General features: G+C 40.8%; 3 protein-coding genes across 5 annotated transcripts; 2 read left to right on the top strand and 1 right to left on the bottom strand.

Moving 5' to 3' along the window:
* Positions 1–112: 112 nt before the first annotated feature.
* On the bottom strand, positions 113–3,164 carry wbp4 (WW domain binding protein 4). The gene is made up of 10 exons (XM_079336253.1): positions 3,032–3,164; positions 2,801–2,873; positions 2,654–2,716; positions 2,161–2,287; positions 1,881–2,069; positions 1,726–1,796; positions 1,538–1,613; positions 1,223–1,431; positions 901–1,142; positions 113–812 (listed from the first exon to the last, which is right to left on the bottom strand). Coding segments are annotated over exons 1-10 (1,257 nt in total). The 5' UTR covers positions 3,034–3,164; the 3' UTR covers positions 113–607.
* A 243-nt stretch (positions 3,165–3,407) lies between these two features.
* Positions 3,408–11,677, top strand: LOC306818589 (glycerol kinase). Of its 2 annotated transcripts, XM_079336244.1 has the most exons (22): positions 3,408–3,648; positions 4,010–4,083; positions 4,170–4,276; positions 4,360–4,437; positions 4,614–4,693; positions 4,854–4,991; positions 5,077–5,186; positions 5,331–5,397; positions 5,593–5,610; positions 7,545–7,580; positions 7,667–7,734; positions 7,826–7,868; positions 7,955–8,035; positions 8,129–8,207; positions 8,384–8,480; positions 8,575–8,659; positions 8,804–8,924; positions 9,123–9,266; positions 9,383–9,469; positions 10,205–10,291; positions 10,651–11,017; positions 11,051–11,677. In XM_079336244.1, the coding sequence occupies exons 1-21, from the start codon at positions 3,556–3,558 to the stop codon at positions 10,662–10,664; spliced, it is 1,707 nt and encodes a 568-aa protein (XP_079192370.1). In that variant the 5' UTR covers positions 3,408–3,555; the 3' UTR covers positions 10,665–11,017; positions 11,051–11,677. The 2 variants fall into 2 exon arrangements, with proteins under 2 accessions (XP_079192370.1, XP_079192371.1); XM_079336245.1 differs by lacking the exon at positions 5,593–5,610 and having other exon boundaries at positions 3,409–3,648.
* Positions 11,678–12,404: 727 nt separating this feature from the next.
* On the top strand, positions 12,405–17,962 carry nfkbiz (nuclear factor of kappa light polypeptide gene enhancer in B-cells inhibitor, zeta). Of its 2 annotated transcripts, XM_079336250.1 has the most exons (11): positions 12,405–13,291; positions 13,378–13,519; positions 14,107–14,198; positions 14,527–14,840; positions 15,031–15,136; positions 15,232–15,378; positions 16,211–16,274; positions 16,362–16,531; positions 16,619–16,729; positions 16,824–16,991; positions 17,112–17,962. In XM_079336250.1, the coding sequence occupies exons 2-11, from the start codon at positions 13,441–13,443 to the stop codon at positions 17,145–17,147; spliced, it is 1,287 nt and encodes a 428-aa protein (XP_079192376.1). In that variant the 5' UTR covers positions 12,405–13,291; positions 13,378–13,440; the 3' UTR covers positions 17,148–17,962. The 2 variants fall into 2 exon arrangements, with proteins under 2 accessions (XP_079192376.1, XP_079192375.1); XM_079336249.1 differs by having other exon boundaries at positions 12,405–13,519.
* Positions 17,963–18,084: the final 122 nt, after the last annotated feature.

Raw genomic sequence — 18,084 nt, 5'->3', positions numbered from 1 at the left:
TTTGTGCCAGCTGACTGGCAACCTTCAGTCTTTCCCTTTTGAATATCTCGAAAATGATTGAGTTGTTTATGCTTTGTGGTTGAATAGAAATAACCTCAATGACAAAGTTAGATCACGTTACCCATCTTTATTATCTTCTACCCAGACTGCTTGATGATGGAAAGACATTTGAATAACAAAATGTTTTTATGTTCATACAAAGATTCCTGAACACATGTTCACAACTTCCAATGGTAAAAAAATACAGTTATGAAAAATAAAAAATATTTTTTTTTGGGGGGGAGATCTGCGCTCGACATGCTGGGGGCAACAATTAATGGAATTATCAAATAATTTTGTACATGTGAAATAAGAATGTAAATCGGTTTCCACACCTATCCCATGACGAAGAAAACAAAATGGATTGTGGGAAGTGGTGGACATTTTGTAGGATATAAAAAAAAAACAGGTTATGTTTCTCGGGCCGATATGTCAAAAATTGTTGACTTGAAAAAGATATTTGTGCTTCTTGAGTAAAAACACAAATGTTGCATCAAGATGCCCCATGAGTTCCTTAAAGAGTTTCATTTGTTTCAGAGTCTTGCTTTACTCTGGCTGGATGTTGTGCTCAGTCGTCATTGTCCCTCTGTCGGATGCTCCTGGATTTGCCGTTTTGTGCCTTGTTTTTCCTGAAAGAAGTCGGCCCTCCCTCCTCACCCAGGGAGGTGATGATGCGTTCCTTGAATTTGGGTTTTGGCTCAGGAGGCAGCTCGGCAGGAGCACAGGGGGCTGTGCCTCCCTCCACCTGAGGCAGCTGTAGGTCCACGTTGGCACTGAAAGGGAAAGAGGAGGAAACATTAGCGCTGTTCTTACAGTCTTTGTGTTGCATATATATCGGCAGATCAACCCTAAATAACTTACTATGGATCCTTCTCTTCCTTGATCTGTTCCCAGACTCCGTATGGAGCGGCAGCTTTCCGCCTTTTAGCTGGTGTCACCTTTTGCGTCACCTCTTCCTCTTTCTTCTTCTCAGGTTCAGCTGTTGTGCTAGGGACCTCTTCCTCTTTCTTGGTCTCCTCCGCATCCTTTTTAGCAGCAGCGTCATCACTTACTTTTTCATCCTCTCCCTCCTTTTCTGAGGACTCTGCTTCTGTTTTCCTTTTCTGGAAACAAAGACAAAATTAAATCAATAATGTTTCATAGAATTATCCATCACTCACTCTACTTGAACAACTCCTCTTACCCTGAAGCTGATCTTTGGGACGCTCGGCTGCTGGCTGCTCTGCTCAGGGACCTCAGACTCCTGCGATGTTGGGGCCCCGTTGGAGCTCTCCTCCTCCTCTTCGCCTGAAGGAAGCTCTGGTTGAGGAGGCTCGTCCTGACTCTCTCTCTCGCTGTTCGACTCGGTTCCAGGCGGCACAATAAAGTCTGCGGGTTTCTCCCAGCTGGAGTCTGTGTGGTGAGGAAGATAAAACATACAGTACGATAATCAGAAGGTATCTTCAAAAGAGAGAGAGGAAGAAAAAAAAATTGAGTCGCTAGGTTAAAGGATTTTTACCTCCTGTTTCTGTGTTATAGTAATAAGTGTAACCTTCAGGACTGAAGGCTTCCATCCAAGTACCAGCTGAAGGTCTCTGAAGAGAAACAAAAAGAGCAGGCCGTTATCAGGGGCCAGCATGGATGTCATATTTTGTTTAAAATACAATAAACTGCACTAGAAAGTACTGAATTTAAACAATGAATAACCTTCATCTGTGCAGGCTGTGTAGAGGTAGAACAATATCCCTGAAAACCCTCTGGTGCTTCCCACTGAGATTCTGAAATTAAAGCACAGATCAACTTGCAGAAAAGGAGTCGGTCTGACAAAAAACAAAGTAGAAGAAAGTTTTGATGAGTCCCACCTCCAGTTACTGTGTTGTAATAGTAAGTGTGTCCATCATCTGACTGTCCTTCGACCCACACTTGCGCTGGGTTCTGTTCTGTGAACCTCTTGCTCTGTTTCTGTTTCTTCTGAGGTTTTTTAGGCTGAGGTTTCACTTGAGGTGGCGGCTTTCTTGGAATTGCTGTTGTCGGGGCTGGTGGACTTAGTCCTATCACAAAAAACGCATCACTTTAAACTTGTACAAAAATAAGCAAAAGCGTCATGCGGAGCACAATGTGTTCACAAATGTCAGCAATTACCTTCGGCCTCCATCTCCATCCTCTTCAGATCATCCTGGTAAGCCTTCATTGCAGCTTCCTCCATGGCTGCAAACTGTTTGGACATTTTTTCATCCTGCTTGGCCTTGTCAATGCTCTTCTTTTTAATCTGCAGACAGAACGATAGGATGATTGGCAGCATATGGTAGCCAATAAGAGGACAGCTTTAGTGATGAGCATTGCGTCAGAACCTTATCTCTCTAGCCAGTCCCAGAAGACAGTGCCAAGAATGTGTGTGTGTGTGTGTGTGTGTGTGTGTGTGTGAACATTATCAAATGTTTTTGGCTCAATATTTTGTTTATCTGCAAAAACAAAGCTAAACACTTCTGAAAGCTGAACATTAAAGAGGGCAATAACACAAACATTCATTTGCATGTTGTTTTCTCTTAGTTTGTTCTATGAATGTGTAAAAACTGAAAGGTTTTCTATTTCATCCTGACTGTACACACGTCCTTGAATATGTGATCGCTGATACCTCAGAGATTTTTGCAGCCACATTTTCTTTGTGATTTTTCCCTCTTTCATGGAACTCAACGCTCTGCAAAGCAAAAAATAAATGACATAAACAACGGCTTAAAATGTGTGGGTTAAATACTAAACTGTGTCCTGTGCACGCACTTACAGGCTTATTATCCGCAATCCAGCACTTGCAGTACTGACAGAATTTCCTTGGTTGCGACTTCCAGTAGTCAGCCCTAAAAATAAGAAAAAATGAAAATTAAACTGTTTAATATCATGTTTAGCCTGCAAAGCTAACACAACAACATAGCAGAAATCGTGCTTGTCATTAAAAAAACAATATGTTGTGAATCAAAACTTACACAATAGGCCACCGAGTGTTATCAGTACTTACATTGTAATTGGTTTTGGTGGTTAAAAATACGAAGAATTTAAATCAAGGTAGCGCCGCTTGACACATTTTAAGACTGACAACACTGTCTCCTAGTGATGGCGTCATCGCAAGTCGACGCATGAGGTGAGGATTTGAGCGCATACGCGTAATTTTATATTTGTTTTAACCGCAATGCAGGAACATAACAAAACAGGAACATCAAATCAGAACATTTTAGGCAACAGAATTAAATAATGAAATCAAATAAGATTTTTATTATTTAACAAAGATTTTCTTTTAAAATGTCACACATAAACATATGGAAATAACAATACAAGTAACAGTAAAAAAACAACAGTATTATTTATAAAAATAAATATTTGCGTTCACCTAGGACTTACGTCATCATTGAGCGCGAGGAAGATCGTCACGTCTGAATTCCGCGACTGCGCTGTCTTTGGTTGCGCTTGAGCCGCTTTTTCCGGTGGAGGTAATCGTTGTCGTATCCAGTGCTTTGGTTGCAGAAACTCTCCGGGAGGCTGCCCATGCACGGCACCATGGCTGCGTCCTCACACCGGATCATGCTGGGCCCGCTGGTTGCTGCAATCGACCAGGGAACCAGCTCCACGCGTTTTTTGGTGAGACTCACCGGAGCTGTTCTTATTTTTCACGTGTCCTTGGCTTTAACATCATCTGCTTGTTCAAATGACGATGCTGCCCTCAGGAAAACAAAAGAAAAGTCAAGTGTCTTGGCCTCTGTGAATTATGAATTTTAGAGTCAAGAAATGCAGGCTTTGGTTTTTAAAGGATGCCACACTGGATTCCTTATCTGTTTAGAAAAAGCTTAAATAACAGCAGAGCATTAGAAATCCCCCTTTTGTGCATGATGTGTTACCAAATAAGAGATTGTATGCTGATGCATTTCCCCCCTCTGCTATTTGTTTCTCTCTCTCTCTCTGTCTCTCTCTCTTCTCTTCTCTTCTCTTCTCTTCTCTTCAGGTGTTTAATTCAAAAACTGCAGAGCTGCTTAGCCACCACCAGGTTGAGATCAAACAGAGCTTCCCCAAAGAAGGGTGAGACATTAATCCAAAAGATGCACACTCACTTTTTGAAATGTGCAGATTATAAAATACTGGGGATTATTCAACCTTGTTTTCAGATGGGTGGAGGAAGACCCCAAGGAGATCCTGCAGTCTGTGTACGAGTGCATGGAGCGGACTTGTGAAAAACTCACCCAACTCAACATCGACATCTCAAACATTAAAGGTAGAAATGCTGTGAATCGTCATTTTTATGTATTTCAAAGCAGTGATTGTCTGAATCCGTCTGACTTGTCCTTTTAAATGTAGCTATTGGAGTGACCAACCAAAGAGAGACGACGCTCGTTTGGGACAAAGAAACCGGGGAGCCCCTCTACAACGCAATCGGTACAGCGTTTATGTCTCCTCCTCTCTTTGCCCATCATTTTCATTCAACCACCTTCGAAAGCGAAAGCTTTACCAAACCCTGCGGCTTACACACAGTTTAAAAAAAGCCGACGTGTGTTTGTAGGATTTCACTGTTTTTTGGTTCCTCGAAAATAACCTCAGTGTTTAATTTTTAGTTTGGCTGGACCTGCGGACTCAGTCAACAGTGGAACGTCTCATCAACAAAACTCCAGGAAGGAATAAGAACCACCTGAAGGTGAGCTCCTCTGTCACATATTTTGATATTCAGCGCATTGTTTGATTAAAAATATCCCCCCAAAAAAAATTATTAAAGAGGATTATAGTTGATTTTGCAATTTTCTTTGCTATGAAACACCCCCCCCCCCCCCCCTTAATGGTTGTTTGACTTCCTGCAGCATAAAACAGGGCTTCCAATCAGCACGTACTTCAGTGCGGTGAAGCTCCGCTGGCTGATGGACAACGTGGACGAGGTCAGAGAAGCAGTCGTCTCTCATCGCGCCATGTTCGGCACCGTGGATTCCTGGCTCATATGGGTGAGTAAAGACTGGCAGGCCCCGACACATGTCGCTTAACTTTTGCCGTATTTTTATTTTTTTTAATTGACTATATTACACACAGTGTTTGACTGGGGGGAAGTCAGGCGGAGTCCACTGCACAGACGTGACCAACGCCAGCAGAACTATGCTATTCAACATTCACACCATGGACTGGGACCCCGAACTGTGCAAGTAGGCCTTCTGAGCTCTTCATTACTCCGACAGACTTTACAGTTTGACTGAACCACAAAAATAGTTTAATGAAATATTTCATGCAACAATCAGAAATAGCTTCCCGATGAATGTGCTAAGGCCCTTTCCTCTCATTCCCATCAGGTATTTTGGTATTCCCATGGAGATCTTACCCAGAGTGAGGAGTTCGTCAGAGATTTATGGCCTCATGGTAAGATCTATCAGTGTTATGTTTAGTCCTCTTCTACTGTACTGATTTCATCGCTGTGTGACTATATTGTGTTTGCTGGCCACTAATATGACCGGAGAGGTTTGTTTGTCTGTTTTTAAGTGCATGACGGTTGTCTGAAAAACTCTGTTTGGCATTCTTTACGTGTGCCATTGTCTTCTCTTCTCTCACTGGTAGAAAATAAGTTCTAGCCTGGTAAGTAAAACCTCACCATCAGCTTTTCCCCTCTCATCATGCAAAAGTAACCCGTCCCTGCTTCTCCTGTGGCCAGAGTGAAAACAAGCCATCACACAGTGCATTTCCAACAATCACACCATCATGTGTCAGCTGCTGAACATTTGGTCCCTTTATGCAGATTGTGCTTATCTCCTCCATATAGTTGTCGAGGCTTTGAAGCACTCGCTGATGCTTGTTTGTGATTGATTCAACTTTGCCAGTTTGACAAAAAAAGACAGATGCAAGTCATCTCCTTGAGTTGTAGAAATAATGGAAGCCCTGAGAGGACATCCATTCCTTTTATTGCAATGTGTTTTCTTGGGATAAATGGTAAATTTCACATTGTTCTCTCAATATCTTGATTTTTTTTGTTTGTTTGTTCATCCTTTCATCTCAAGGTGTAAAAGGTTGTCCTCACATGATCAAGAGTCCATTCATTAATTAGCTCTAGAGCTTGAGAATCAACTCGTTATCAAGCTAAAAAATAACAGCTATTTTATATTTTATTTTTATTACCCAGGATAATGACATAATTAAGTCGTGATCTCTAGAAATTGTTCTCTTTATCACTACAAAAACCATAGTCAACTAAGTGTATGGAGTAGGTCTAACATATTTTTTACTAACCTTGGCTGCAGCACGGCAAAAATGCATCAAAACTTTTAACCTCTTTTGTGTTGAGTTTTTGAAAGAATTAGAGCACAAATAGAACAGCTTATATGTTATCAGCACGTATGCCTCTGTACTATAATGGTGCCGGCGTCAACATTTTTTTTTACAGCTTATATAACGCAGATAACAAAACGCTTGTGGAGATTTGGATGTTGTGTAATTGCATATTCTAACCAGCAGACCACACCTCACAGCACTACAGGACTTCTGAGTAAAGTTTGCATCATTTGATCCAAATTTAAAAGAAAGGGGCCTGCTCGAAAAACACATCATTATGCTGCCATATTTCTAATTGTAATTCGTCTAAACGGTCCCAACGACCATCACTGTAAGAGAACGACATTACTGAATGAGTGAGATTTATGTGAATCAAGCCCTGTGATTGGCTGCTGGCCTATTCAGGACACACGCCCTGACTCTCCCCTGCTTTCAACTGGTTTATGGTGAATGGGTGCATGGATTAGGATCAATGTTATTACAGTACACTACGTTGCCCCCTAGTGGCCATTCGTTCCGCTCTTTGCAGACACTTCTTCAATAAAAAGGAGTTTCTTTTTTCGGTTGTTTTGATGCGTGCACACACAAGTAAGGTCATGTCCAGACACCTTTACACATGCACTCTTTTGGGAATGTACTGGATGGTCCCCTGTTGCTTCTGCTATGGCATGCTACTAAACTGGGTGTCCTCATGGTCCATAGTGTCACTGAAAGCATCCTGTCACGTCACCGAAATTTCTTCACTCTTTGGCACAGTTTGATTTAACCCACTTACCGAAACGACAGCCTGATGTAAGAGTGAAGACATTTTATGAATTTTTTTTACTTTTCCCCTCACTGTGAACATGTGGTAGAATTAAAGATCACTGTGTTTCACTTATCTGGCTTCATGTCGTCAAACGATGAGTACAACAATGTTTTGCCCTTCATGACAGCATGATTAACTTGCTGTTGGTTTGATCGTTCACCATCAGATGTCTACAGATATGTTTGTGGAATCCAGATTTTAAACACATCGTTGTCATGACGTCACTGGAAATTATGGGGTTTTTTTAATTTAAGAAAAATGGGAAAAGAGGTGACGTTTTGTCTATTTGATCTCTCATATATGAAGATGTGTTCAAGACCAGAATTCTAAAAGAACAACAAAAGAAACTAATAAAACCCTACAAACAATCACTTGAATTTAAATTTAACACACTCATTATTTACTCATTAAACAAGCTCATCCTTCCTTTTAACAGAAATCTGGAGCTCTTTCCGGCATTCCCATTTCAGGGGTAAGTTTCTTTCCGCTCTCCGACATTCCTCCTCTTTACTTCGTGTTTTCCGAACGACTAACTATGAGCGTCATGTCTTCAAATAGTGTCTCGGGGATCAGTCGGCAGCACTTGTTGGACAGATGTGTTTTCAGGACGGGCAAGCCAAAAACACGTGAGTAGCTTTGTGATTTTTATGAATTCTGTGAATGTGTTTATTGTGGCTTCCTTTGAATGGCTCAGTGAAGTTAAATGATGTGTTTCAGGTATGGGACCGGCTGTTTTCTGCTGCGGAACACTGGAGCAAAGGTGCGTTTGTATTGTAAACGCACACGTGCGTGTGTATACTGTTTTTAGCGCATGTTCCATGAAGTATTTTCCTTTTTGTTTCGCAGCCTGTTATGTCCGACCACGGCCTCCTGACCACAGTGGCATACAAACTCGGTCGGGACAAACCTGCTTGTTATGCACTGGAGGTAGAGTATCGACTCTGTTCCCTGATCTCTCTCTCTCTCTTTCTCTCTCTCGTAGCGAACGCTTCTGTCATTCCTTCTGGTTCTTCTTTCTAGGGCTCTGTGGCCATCGCTGGAGCTGTAGTTCGCTGGCTGCAGGACAATCTGGGCATCATCGAGTCATCTGAAGAGCTCGGTCAGTTGTCATCATTAGCATCCTAAATGATCCGTTTGAAGCAATTAGCGACGCTCAAATTGTCAAAACCTCTTGCACGAGGAGTGTTATCCCAACATCTGGAGAGATATGAATATGTACACATGTTGCTTGACTGATGACTCAAAAGTGCACGTTTCTTTCTTTCCCACGTGCAGAGAGGCTGGCTGCATCAGTCGGTACATCCTACGGTTGTTATTTCGTTCCTGCGTTCTCGGGTCTTTACGCCCCTTACTGGGAGCCGAGTGCAAGAGGGTGAGATCAGCGCCGACTCTTCGGTTTTTGGGGAAACGACGTTAAAGTTGATCACGTGGCTTATTGCAGCGTGTTCTCTTTTTCTGTGTCACAGGATCATTTGTGGCCTGACTCAGTTCACCAACAAGAGTCACCTCGCCTTCGCGGCACTAGAAGCCGTTTGCTTCCAGACACGAGAGGTGAGCGCTACAAGGACATGAGTTTTCCCTGAAAAGGACTCTCATCAGTCTGTGTCATGTTTGTCATTTTCTCAAAAACACTCTTCATTTCAATGACATTAAAACCTTGAGGAATCGGGTATTTTTTGTGTGAAATGGATGTAGATACTTGACGCCATGAATCAGGACAGCGGCATCCCGCTGACTCAGCTGCAGGTTGACGGAGGAATGACGTCCAACAGGTTGCTGATGCAGCTGCAGGCAGACATCCTCTGCATCCCTGTTGGTGAGATTTCCTCATATGATCATACTTTAAAATCCTCCAAAAGAGATCAGTGTAAACATGTCAAAATGAAAAGTTAAAAACAAACGCAGACAATGACCAAACCGGTTCCCCAACACATTTTTCTTTAATCTGATCCTGCTGCAGAAATGGCACATTTCTAAAATGCTCTATTTCAATCGTATTGATTGTTATTTTCAGTGAAGCCGTCCATGCCTGAGACCACCGCTCTGGGCGCGGCGATGGCAGCGGGAGCAGCAGAAGGGGTGAGCGTGTGGAGCCTGAGCCCAGAGGACCTGAGTGAGGTCACCTCCGAGAAGTTTGAGCCTCAGATCAACCCTGAAGGTAGCGTCTGTCTCTCCCTTCTACAAGCCGGAGAAAATGCAGTTGTTTTCCGTGTCCTGCCCTTCAGCTTGATGTCTCTAATCTTTGTAACGGCTCTTTGTGCTTGTGCTCTGCAGAGAGTGAGTTCCGGTACGCGCGATGGAAAAGGGCAGTGCAGAAATCCATGAACTGGGAGACCACGGAGCCTGTTGGTAACGGAAACGGTAGGACAAATATAGACTTTTCAAATGCAGTTCTACACTTTAGCCAAAGCCCTCAATGTCAACGAAGTCAAATCAAGTTACAGTGTGACTAGAACCAAAATGTACCTATTATTTCACTCTCCTGTTAGTGTCGTTCAGTCCAGGAGAACCATCGCAAGCTTGGTCTGAAGAGACTGTAAAACTCCTTCCTAAAGCTCGTGTGAGAGAGAGAGAGAGAGAGCGGTGCCTCTTAGGGGAGAACGTTTACAACCAGTCAAAAACTCATCAGGTTTAAATCATGAACTGTCTCGCCTACTTTGACAAAGACTCAAAGAAAAGACCAACCAAACTTCATTTTCTTGATCAGTTTCCTTTTGGGTAAAATCTAAACAGACGCTGACGGTTTTGGTCAGAACTACTGACACACATGTTGTGTCTCGTGTTCAGGCCCACAGAGATGATTGGGCCCCTGAAAGGACAGGTGCATGGGCCCTCCACTGATGTCATTTAACAATATCATTACATGCCTGCTGGATCATTTCAGCATAAAGCATTTTCTAAGGAGATAATAATTAACATGAAATAAAAAAGTGGTGGGTTTGATAAGACTGTGTATTTGCTTATAGATGATCAATGATTGATTTTGTCTTTGGACTTTCCCTTTTTTTTCATCATCATTTTGTTCATATTATAGTGTTGGAAATGATTCCTTTTATTCTTCTTTCTCTTTTGTTCTCTGCTTCGGATGACTTAAAGGTGAATCTAGCATCTTCAGCAGCGCCCCGCTCGGCTTCTACATCTTCGGCAGCATGTTGATGTTAGTTGGAGCTAAATACCTTGCAGGTCAGTGTCTTCTTAAAGTGTACAATTCTGTTGAATAAAAGGCATCTATGCATGAAGATTCAAGTTCAGTCGATATAGGTGCACATGACTGTTCACGTTTCATGTTAGGAGTAACCGAGCAAAGATGAAAATTTTTGGTGCGTTTGGTCTCGTAACTAAAGGAGGCGTTTTCTTTATGGAATGAAGTTTTTACGTGCACATTAACAACTCAACTCAATCATCCTTTTCAAGTCAATTTTTACCCAATTAAAAAAAGCTAGCTTAATGCTACGTCCTTTAAATCTCACGTATGTGAATAAACCATGTTGAAAACTTCTCTGAGTGACGTCCTAAATGCGATGCTTTCCCTTCCACATCAGGCCGTCACTATTAGGTATCAACTCCTGGAGGCATTGAAACACAAAGGACTGTAAAAAAACAAAATACTCTCCTCGATGGACCCCTCTCCAGTACACTGTTGTTGCACTCCCCCCCCCCCCCCCCCCTACATAAAGAGATTCCAGGAGCGAGACGCTCCTGCTGAATCTTCCCGCTGACTGGAAAACAAGTGACAACTCACTGATGGAACTTTCTCCTCACTGTCGTCCTCTTTTTTTTTTTTTTTATTTGAATGATTTGTTTTTCTGCAGGATACATGAACACAACGGCAGAAGTGTGCATGCAATACTGTTTTTTGACGGTGTTGGGATACAAATGTCTGAGCTGCTTTATGTGGAAGCTCCACCAGTGGTTGTTCAGGTTATCGTAATCGCTCCACAGTGGTCATGTGTAGTTCGCTCTTATCTGCATCTTAGGAACTTTTAGTGCACTTTATCATTTTGTTCTGTGTCGTGGAAGCAGTGTACTAACAGAGTCTAATATATATATTTTTTCTAACGTATGAAATGAAGACACTAAAAATTGGGTCAGTTTTAAGTTAAATATGAAACCAAGGGAAGGGCGGGATGAAAGTTAGTGATCTGGTGAGGGAGCTTTTTTGGCAAGTAGGGGGCTCTTGTACTTTTTGTAAAAAAAAAAATAAAAAAAAAGGTGATTAGGAATTGGCAACAATATCAGGATTGTTTTTGTTCACTGAAAAATCAAAGGCTCATAATGTTCTCTGTAGGTGAAATGTAGCCCAAAATCGAAATGCATATTTCAACAAACCCTGTGATCTCTCTCTAGCGTCATGTTGATATCTTTTTTTTGTTTGCTGTTGATTGTGACATAACACGGGAGGAAACTAGACTTAAAAACCTGAACTGCGAATGATGTAAAAATCCCTGTCAAACAAGTGGCATGCATACAGTTAAGAATCGAGAACGCTTTTTTTCTTTTTTTGCAGTAAAATGTTCAGAGATTGATATTTATTCCGAATAAATGTGTTGTATTGACCTGGAAAATAAACACGGGTCAGTTTATTCATTTGGATGACGACGAGAGTAGAAAATGAGTTCCAAGCGATTGGTGAGTATTGTCCAAATACAAAATAACACAAATATACTCACCAATAATATTCACGACAATTAACAATCAACTCTCTTGTACCACCTGTCACCGCCCAGGTTTGGATTTCTATTAGGGATCAAAATAAAAAAAAAAAATGGTCTAAATGTTTTTGCTCCAGCCATTCCCTTTCGACTCCTTCACAGAGACGGCAATATTATCAGTGCACAGTGCTGTCCATGTCCTTCATATTGGAGAATATTCCCTGTATGTGATTATCCCAATGAGGTAAGACTTCATATTTAAAGTGTAGGGGAAAGACTGCTGATTTATGATGAGGAAGTGTGTGTTCTTCATCATCTTAATGTGTATAAACAAACAGGTTATAGTAGAATCAAAATGAATTTATGGGTTTTGTTTTATTTTGGTTGTATGTGGTGCAGAAGGGTTGTCTGAAGTTACTAAAAGGTTGAAAACAGATTGTAAATTAAATAATTACACAGTATAGTTCCAGAATCTTATCTTAATCAAGTCTGAGTAAAAGCAGGGCTTCTTGGTTGCTATGTTACCGTTTATTTGACAGTATATTTCGTGACTCATTTCTTAATCACGAAAAGAGCTTTACATTATCTCTAAATTCAGCAGTCTCATCAGACTGTTTGGTGGCTTTTGCAAACCTATTTCCTCATACATGTACCGGTGCTGAAACATAAATGAAACTTACTGACTCAGACCAGAAACGAGCTCAACCTGTTTTATCGGGGAAATCCAAACTTGATATAGGGAAGGTTTTCTCTGCCAAACGGTCCAAACCTTCACTTTCATTGAGGACTTCAGGTTGCACATTTTTAATAGATTTTTCTTTTTTTTAAAGTGTAAATGGAGCTAAGGTGTATCAAAACAATAGTAGATGTAATCAGTGAAAATATGTATCCATCTTTAATTTTTTATGTTTTATGTAGCTATATTATCAGTATTTTTTAACAAGCATTTCTCTTATTTTGATTATTAATACTATTACTGGGGCAGTATGTTAAATTGCTCCGATGGGGAATCATTTAAGATGTCTAAGTCCAAGGCTACAGTCAGCATAATTAACAGCTTAGAAACACAAACTGGTGTGTGACATTGGAATCTAATTTGTTAATGTTTGTGTGCAGTTGGGTTAATGAATAACTTGAAGAGACAGAAATGTTCATGGGTTTTGCTTTTGTGTCCAGCAGATTGACCTCATTTGCGTTTTAACTGACCCTCAATATCTTATTATACTGTTTGATGAGTGGACTTCAAACTGGCTGATAAAATAAGTTTCAGTTGTTTTGCATGATTCATCTTTTTGCAGATAAAGACTTGTGTAGTTGGTTTTTTTTTTCATACATAACAACAAGCTGTTTACTCTTTGAACCAGTCTGTAATGAGATGATATCTGTCTGCATGTGGAAAAAAAAAGTGAGCGATTTCAACAAAACACCAGGCTCACCTTGATCTGCTGTGAACCAGGAAGTGGGGGTGTGATACACTTTACTTTGCAGTTTGTTCCTCATTTCTGGTCGTAAAGTTGAACGGTGCAGACAGGTAAGTCTGAGAGACGGTACATGTTTTCATTACACCTTGTGAATGATACTTGATAGCTCTGTGATGACGACCTCTTTACATTCCAGGCGTGTGTTGGTGAAAGTAGAAACTCAAGGTGGATCACAGTGTTTTTAAATGACTTCTTAAACATGTTGGGATCAAGAGGGAACGAGATCAGAGGGAGGCAGCTTCAAGCAACATGGACCAACTTCAGCCAGAGTGACAAAGGTACAGTTTTTATGAATCCAGATATTCACATTCAACACGTACAGTATGAAATTACAACCACACTTCTTCATGTTCTTGAGGAGTTGTCTCTCTTGGTTTAAGGCAGAGGGGAATCAGGAAGACTAACTCCTGAGTGTTGGAATTTGTCAAATTATTGACAACTGTGATGCCTGGAGTGTTCTTTTCTTTACCTCATTTAAAGTGCTTATATCATACCGATTGGAAAATACTTCACTTGAAACTGTGGTTAAAGTGCAAGCTTTTTCAACAGAGGTGAAAGTACTCATTCGACCATGAATGGTTGGGTTATTACACAGAGAAGCCCTTGAAGGACAATTTTTTCTCCATTTTCCTGTGATGGCAAATTCATTTTGATTTATTTTCTTGCTCTTAAAGTCTACTCCTTCCTTTTTATTTTTTACAGTGATTAGCGTTGAATTCACCCGCAAATGTTTAGTATGTTTGCCATGTACTGTACATCCTGTTTTATTCCAAAAGAAAACTGTCCTTATTTCAGATATCATAACGTGTTTCCATTTGGCTAAATAGATCTGTTCATAGTTGTTACTGTGCTCTGCCCCACCCAGGCTACATCAACACCGATCCCAGGCCTCCAGATTACACCCAAGCTTTTCCAAAGAAGAACACTGTGAAAGAACTGCTAATGATGAGACGACAGGTGAGTCACTCCCAGGGAGAACAAGTATGTGTACGACTATAGGGACAGGATAAGACATGCTGAAGAATATTTAAATTGATGTGTTTGGATCTCACAGAAAATGTTTCCTATTTGTATGTGTTTTTATGTTGCTACACTTTGGGGCTTTTGACTTTATTCAGATAGCAAACTGAGGTTAAAGAGTGAGGCTTGACATGCAGGAAAGGAGCCACTTGAACCCGGGCTGCCCTCTACCTAACTCCTTGAATCTGTACCACTATGTTTGAGTTTTATGACGTTAGTTTTACATGCTCAAATAAAAATAAAGCGTTCTAATATACTCTTTCAGAAATGGAATAGCTCACAGGACGACGTCAACTTGGACCACAAATGGAAGTGTGCAAAGTCTGATCCATTTGCAAACAACAATAATCTTCATCTATTGGGCCCTCCAGCACCAGTTACTCATCATCTCTTTCCTGCTGTTCCCGAGTCTAGTCCCACTCCCCTGCAACATATTCAACATCCACCTCTGCAGGGACAAATGGCCCCAACGGCTGATGTCAAAGTTTCTTTGTTTTACTGGCAAATTCGGCAAGAGGTGCAGAGACTTGGAGGAGTTTCTCCTGAGCAGCTGAACATGCAGGATTCAGACGGTGACACGTATGTACTCATGAAGAAAATGACTCATAATTGCTTGGTTGAGCTTGAAGTTTCAACTTAAAATCTAAAAGTAGAAAATGGTAAAGTGAGAAAAAAAAGGAATTGTGAGCTTATAGTCTAATATATATTCAGCCATGAAATTGATAGACTGTGTATGAACATGTTATTGGGCGTTTGTTCCTACTGCCAGGTGTCTTCACATCGCCGTTGCACAAGGGAAACGAGCTCTTGCTTTTGTGCTCGCTGCAAAAATGGCCCGTTGTGGCTCCGTGGACATGAAGGAACGCAATGGGCAGGTACAAGTAAACATCAAGGCTTCATGTGTTTGTTTTCTTAAAGAGCACCATAACGCGTTCTAATAGTGAGCTGAGTCGTTGTACTTTATACGCAGACAGCTCTTCAGATAGCCGCCGCCACCAATCATCCCTACATAGTGGAGGACCTGCTGGAGCACGGAGCCGATATCAACAGCAGGGACCTGCGGGGCTGCTCTCCTCTGCACGTGTGTGCGGAAAAAGGCCACTTTCTCAGTCTTCAGGTGCGAGCTCGCCAGAAAACACAAATCATACTCGAGTAGAAGACGTTAAAATATGCGCCTTGAACTGCCAAAGCTGAATCTTGTGTTTGAATTTAAGCTTTGACTTTGACTACCTTTGTGGATTCTTTCAAGACAATAAGAGGTTTTAAAAACATTCTTCGTATAGTTAATTAAAGCCTAATAATATCAGATCGTATAGTTCTTAGAGGTCCTTGAAGCCCAATATGTTCCATTGCATAACCTTCATGTGGGGAGACTCTTGAGTTAAATGTTTGCAGAGTGATTTTCTCAACTTTTAAAATCCACAGCTCCTCCACTGCTTTCCTGAGTTATTGACTGAGAGACTAGACTGACCTGTCTTTGTTTGAATTTGTCTTTATCTTCTTTTGGACATCTGCCTTCAAAATGAACAGTCGCTTGTTGAGAGTTAAGCTCATGAACTCAAGAGTCACAGGTAGCAGTTTCTTATGTCCTGTGACTTTTTGAGCCCGACAGCTGAACTTTGTTTCTAAGAGCTTTTTTAAAGTTTCTGTCCTCATTCTACAAAAACGTTCCCAACGACCTCAGGCACGCACACTGAGCTCAGAATATATAGGTCACTCTGCTGTCAGGAAACACTGTTTATGATATATATGTAACTGTTTGTTACCCCGGCAACCATGACAACCTTTTTGTTTACTGTTGTCATGTGACTCTTAAAAAATGTGCCCCACTTCAAGCTGCTTTTTGCTCCTCTCTTGTAACTAAGTGACCAGTTAAGATTCATTGGTACATTCACATTCAAAGTTCCTGCCTGATACAATTCATCTCCATCTGTTTTATTTTTCCACAGAGCATCTGGAGAACCCTGATGAGGCGCCAGCAACCTATTGATATTGAAATGTATAATTATGATGGTAAGCATACTTGTTCAATCAGGTTATGAAGGTATTTCTGATGCCTCTGTGAAATGTCTTCCTGATTTAATACTCCTCTACCTGCAGGTAATACACCGCTGCACACGGCGGTCTTGTCTCACAGCGCCGTTGTTAGAGAGCAGAGGCGTCAAGAAAATTCTTGCTCAGTCACAGTGATGGAGCAGGGGCGGAGAAGACGGAGTTATGTGGAGTCTATTAAGACTTTGCTGCTCATGGGCGCCTCCTGTGGGACAAAGGTAATCATTGCATCAGTCGAGCCTGAATACACCTTGAACTTTGTTTTATTTTCTAAAATGACCCTGATGTGATCTTTATTATTAAAGGATTTAAAAAGTGGACGCACGTGTCTGCACATGGCTTCTGAGGAGGCAGATGTGGAGCTGTTTCACATTTTCTTCGAGGAGTCGTCCTCCCTGCAAATTGTGAATGCTCAGGTCATTTTTTTTAGTTTTGGTGCAACGAAATCCAGTTAAAAGTAGTGCAACACAAAAAGTGCACGCCTTTAAGTTGTGATTCTGTACGTTTCAGACATTCAGTGGAAACACAGCCCTGCACATTGTCAGCTCTTTACAAAACCACAACAGGCAGGTGGAAATGGTGAAGCTGCTGATGCGAAAAGGAGCCGACCCCGGGATCAGGAACTTAGAGAATGATCTGCCGTCTCAGCTGGTGCCTGCAGGAGCCATAGGGGAAAAGGTAGAGTTAATTTATGGGTACATTATCTTTGAACCGTCTTATGAAATGTACCGTAAGAAAGGTCTGGATGTTTATAAACAGATGTTTATGTTCAGTAAAAATGTCAATTTTTCCTCATAGGTGAAGAAGATCCTGAAAGGGAAGCATCATGCTTAAGTAAAGCTCAGAAACACTGTCAGTCAGACAGTCCTATTATAGAACTATTTGCCAATATAAGGCAGATGCTGGTTGTTTCTATGAAACATGCAAATTGTTCATTACAAAGTAATCGTTCAAAAAAGTTATTATCCTAAATGTTTGATGTCTTGTTTCAGGCAGACAATGTTTGAAACTTTCTGTACAATGGGTGGAGATGTATTTTTGTATTTTGAATTCATTCATTAGAAAGGAAAAAAAAAATTGTATTTGAAAAAAAAAAAAAAAAAGGTTTTAAAGGAGATTTCCGACAGTAGCTCATAGCAGACATTCATCCATGCGTTTTATTGACTTCTCTGTCCTGTGAGGATGAAATATGTGTAACTCTCTACTTATCTATCTTGTATTTTCAAGCACCATACAATCCGACAAAAAAAGGCATCACTGCCCTCATAAATGTGCGTGATGCCATCGTCAGGCAGGCCTCCCATTATAAATGCAGTAAATAAAAAGCACGGCTGCACTTCTGTCAATTTCACCTTCATATATATCCATGTTTATATTGCATGCCTTTAGTAGTTTTTAGCTGCAAAGATGTAGGATGTAAAAAAAAAAATGAATTGCCACACATTGGTTTTGTTATTTTCAATGGGTGTTAAGTGTATCGTCTTAAATGTCTAATACTGTTTCTTTTTAAAAGCATTTTTAGAGTTGTAAGAGGGTTTTTTTTTTTCAGTTAATTTTTTCTGTTTGTTTAGAAACTACAAGGTGCAGAAGAAATGTATTGTTTGTTTATTAGTATACGAACAAAAACAATAAAATACAGATTTGTTAAATGGTTTGGCTTTATTACCAGGCCTTGTACATATTTATATTATCTGTAAAAGGATATGATCAATAATCACAAAGATACCTGCAGAGGAACACATGGTTTGATGCTGTGGGGTCATTACATTCA

The sequence above is a fragment of the Symphodus melops genome, assembly GCF_947650265.1.
Source record: "Symphodus melops genome assembly, chromosome: 23".
NCBI lineage: Eukaryota > Metazoa > Chordata > Actinopteri > Labriformes > Labridae > Symphodus > Symphodus melops.
This window is presented reverse-complemented; position numbering and strand designations above follow the sequence as displayed.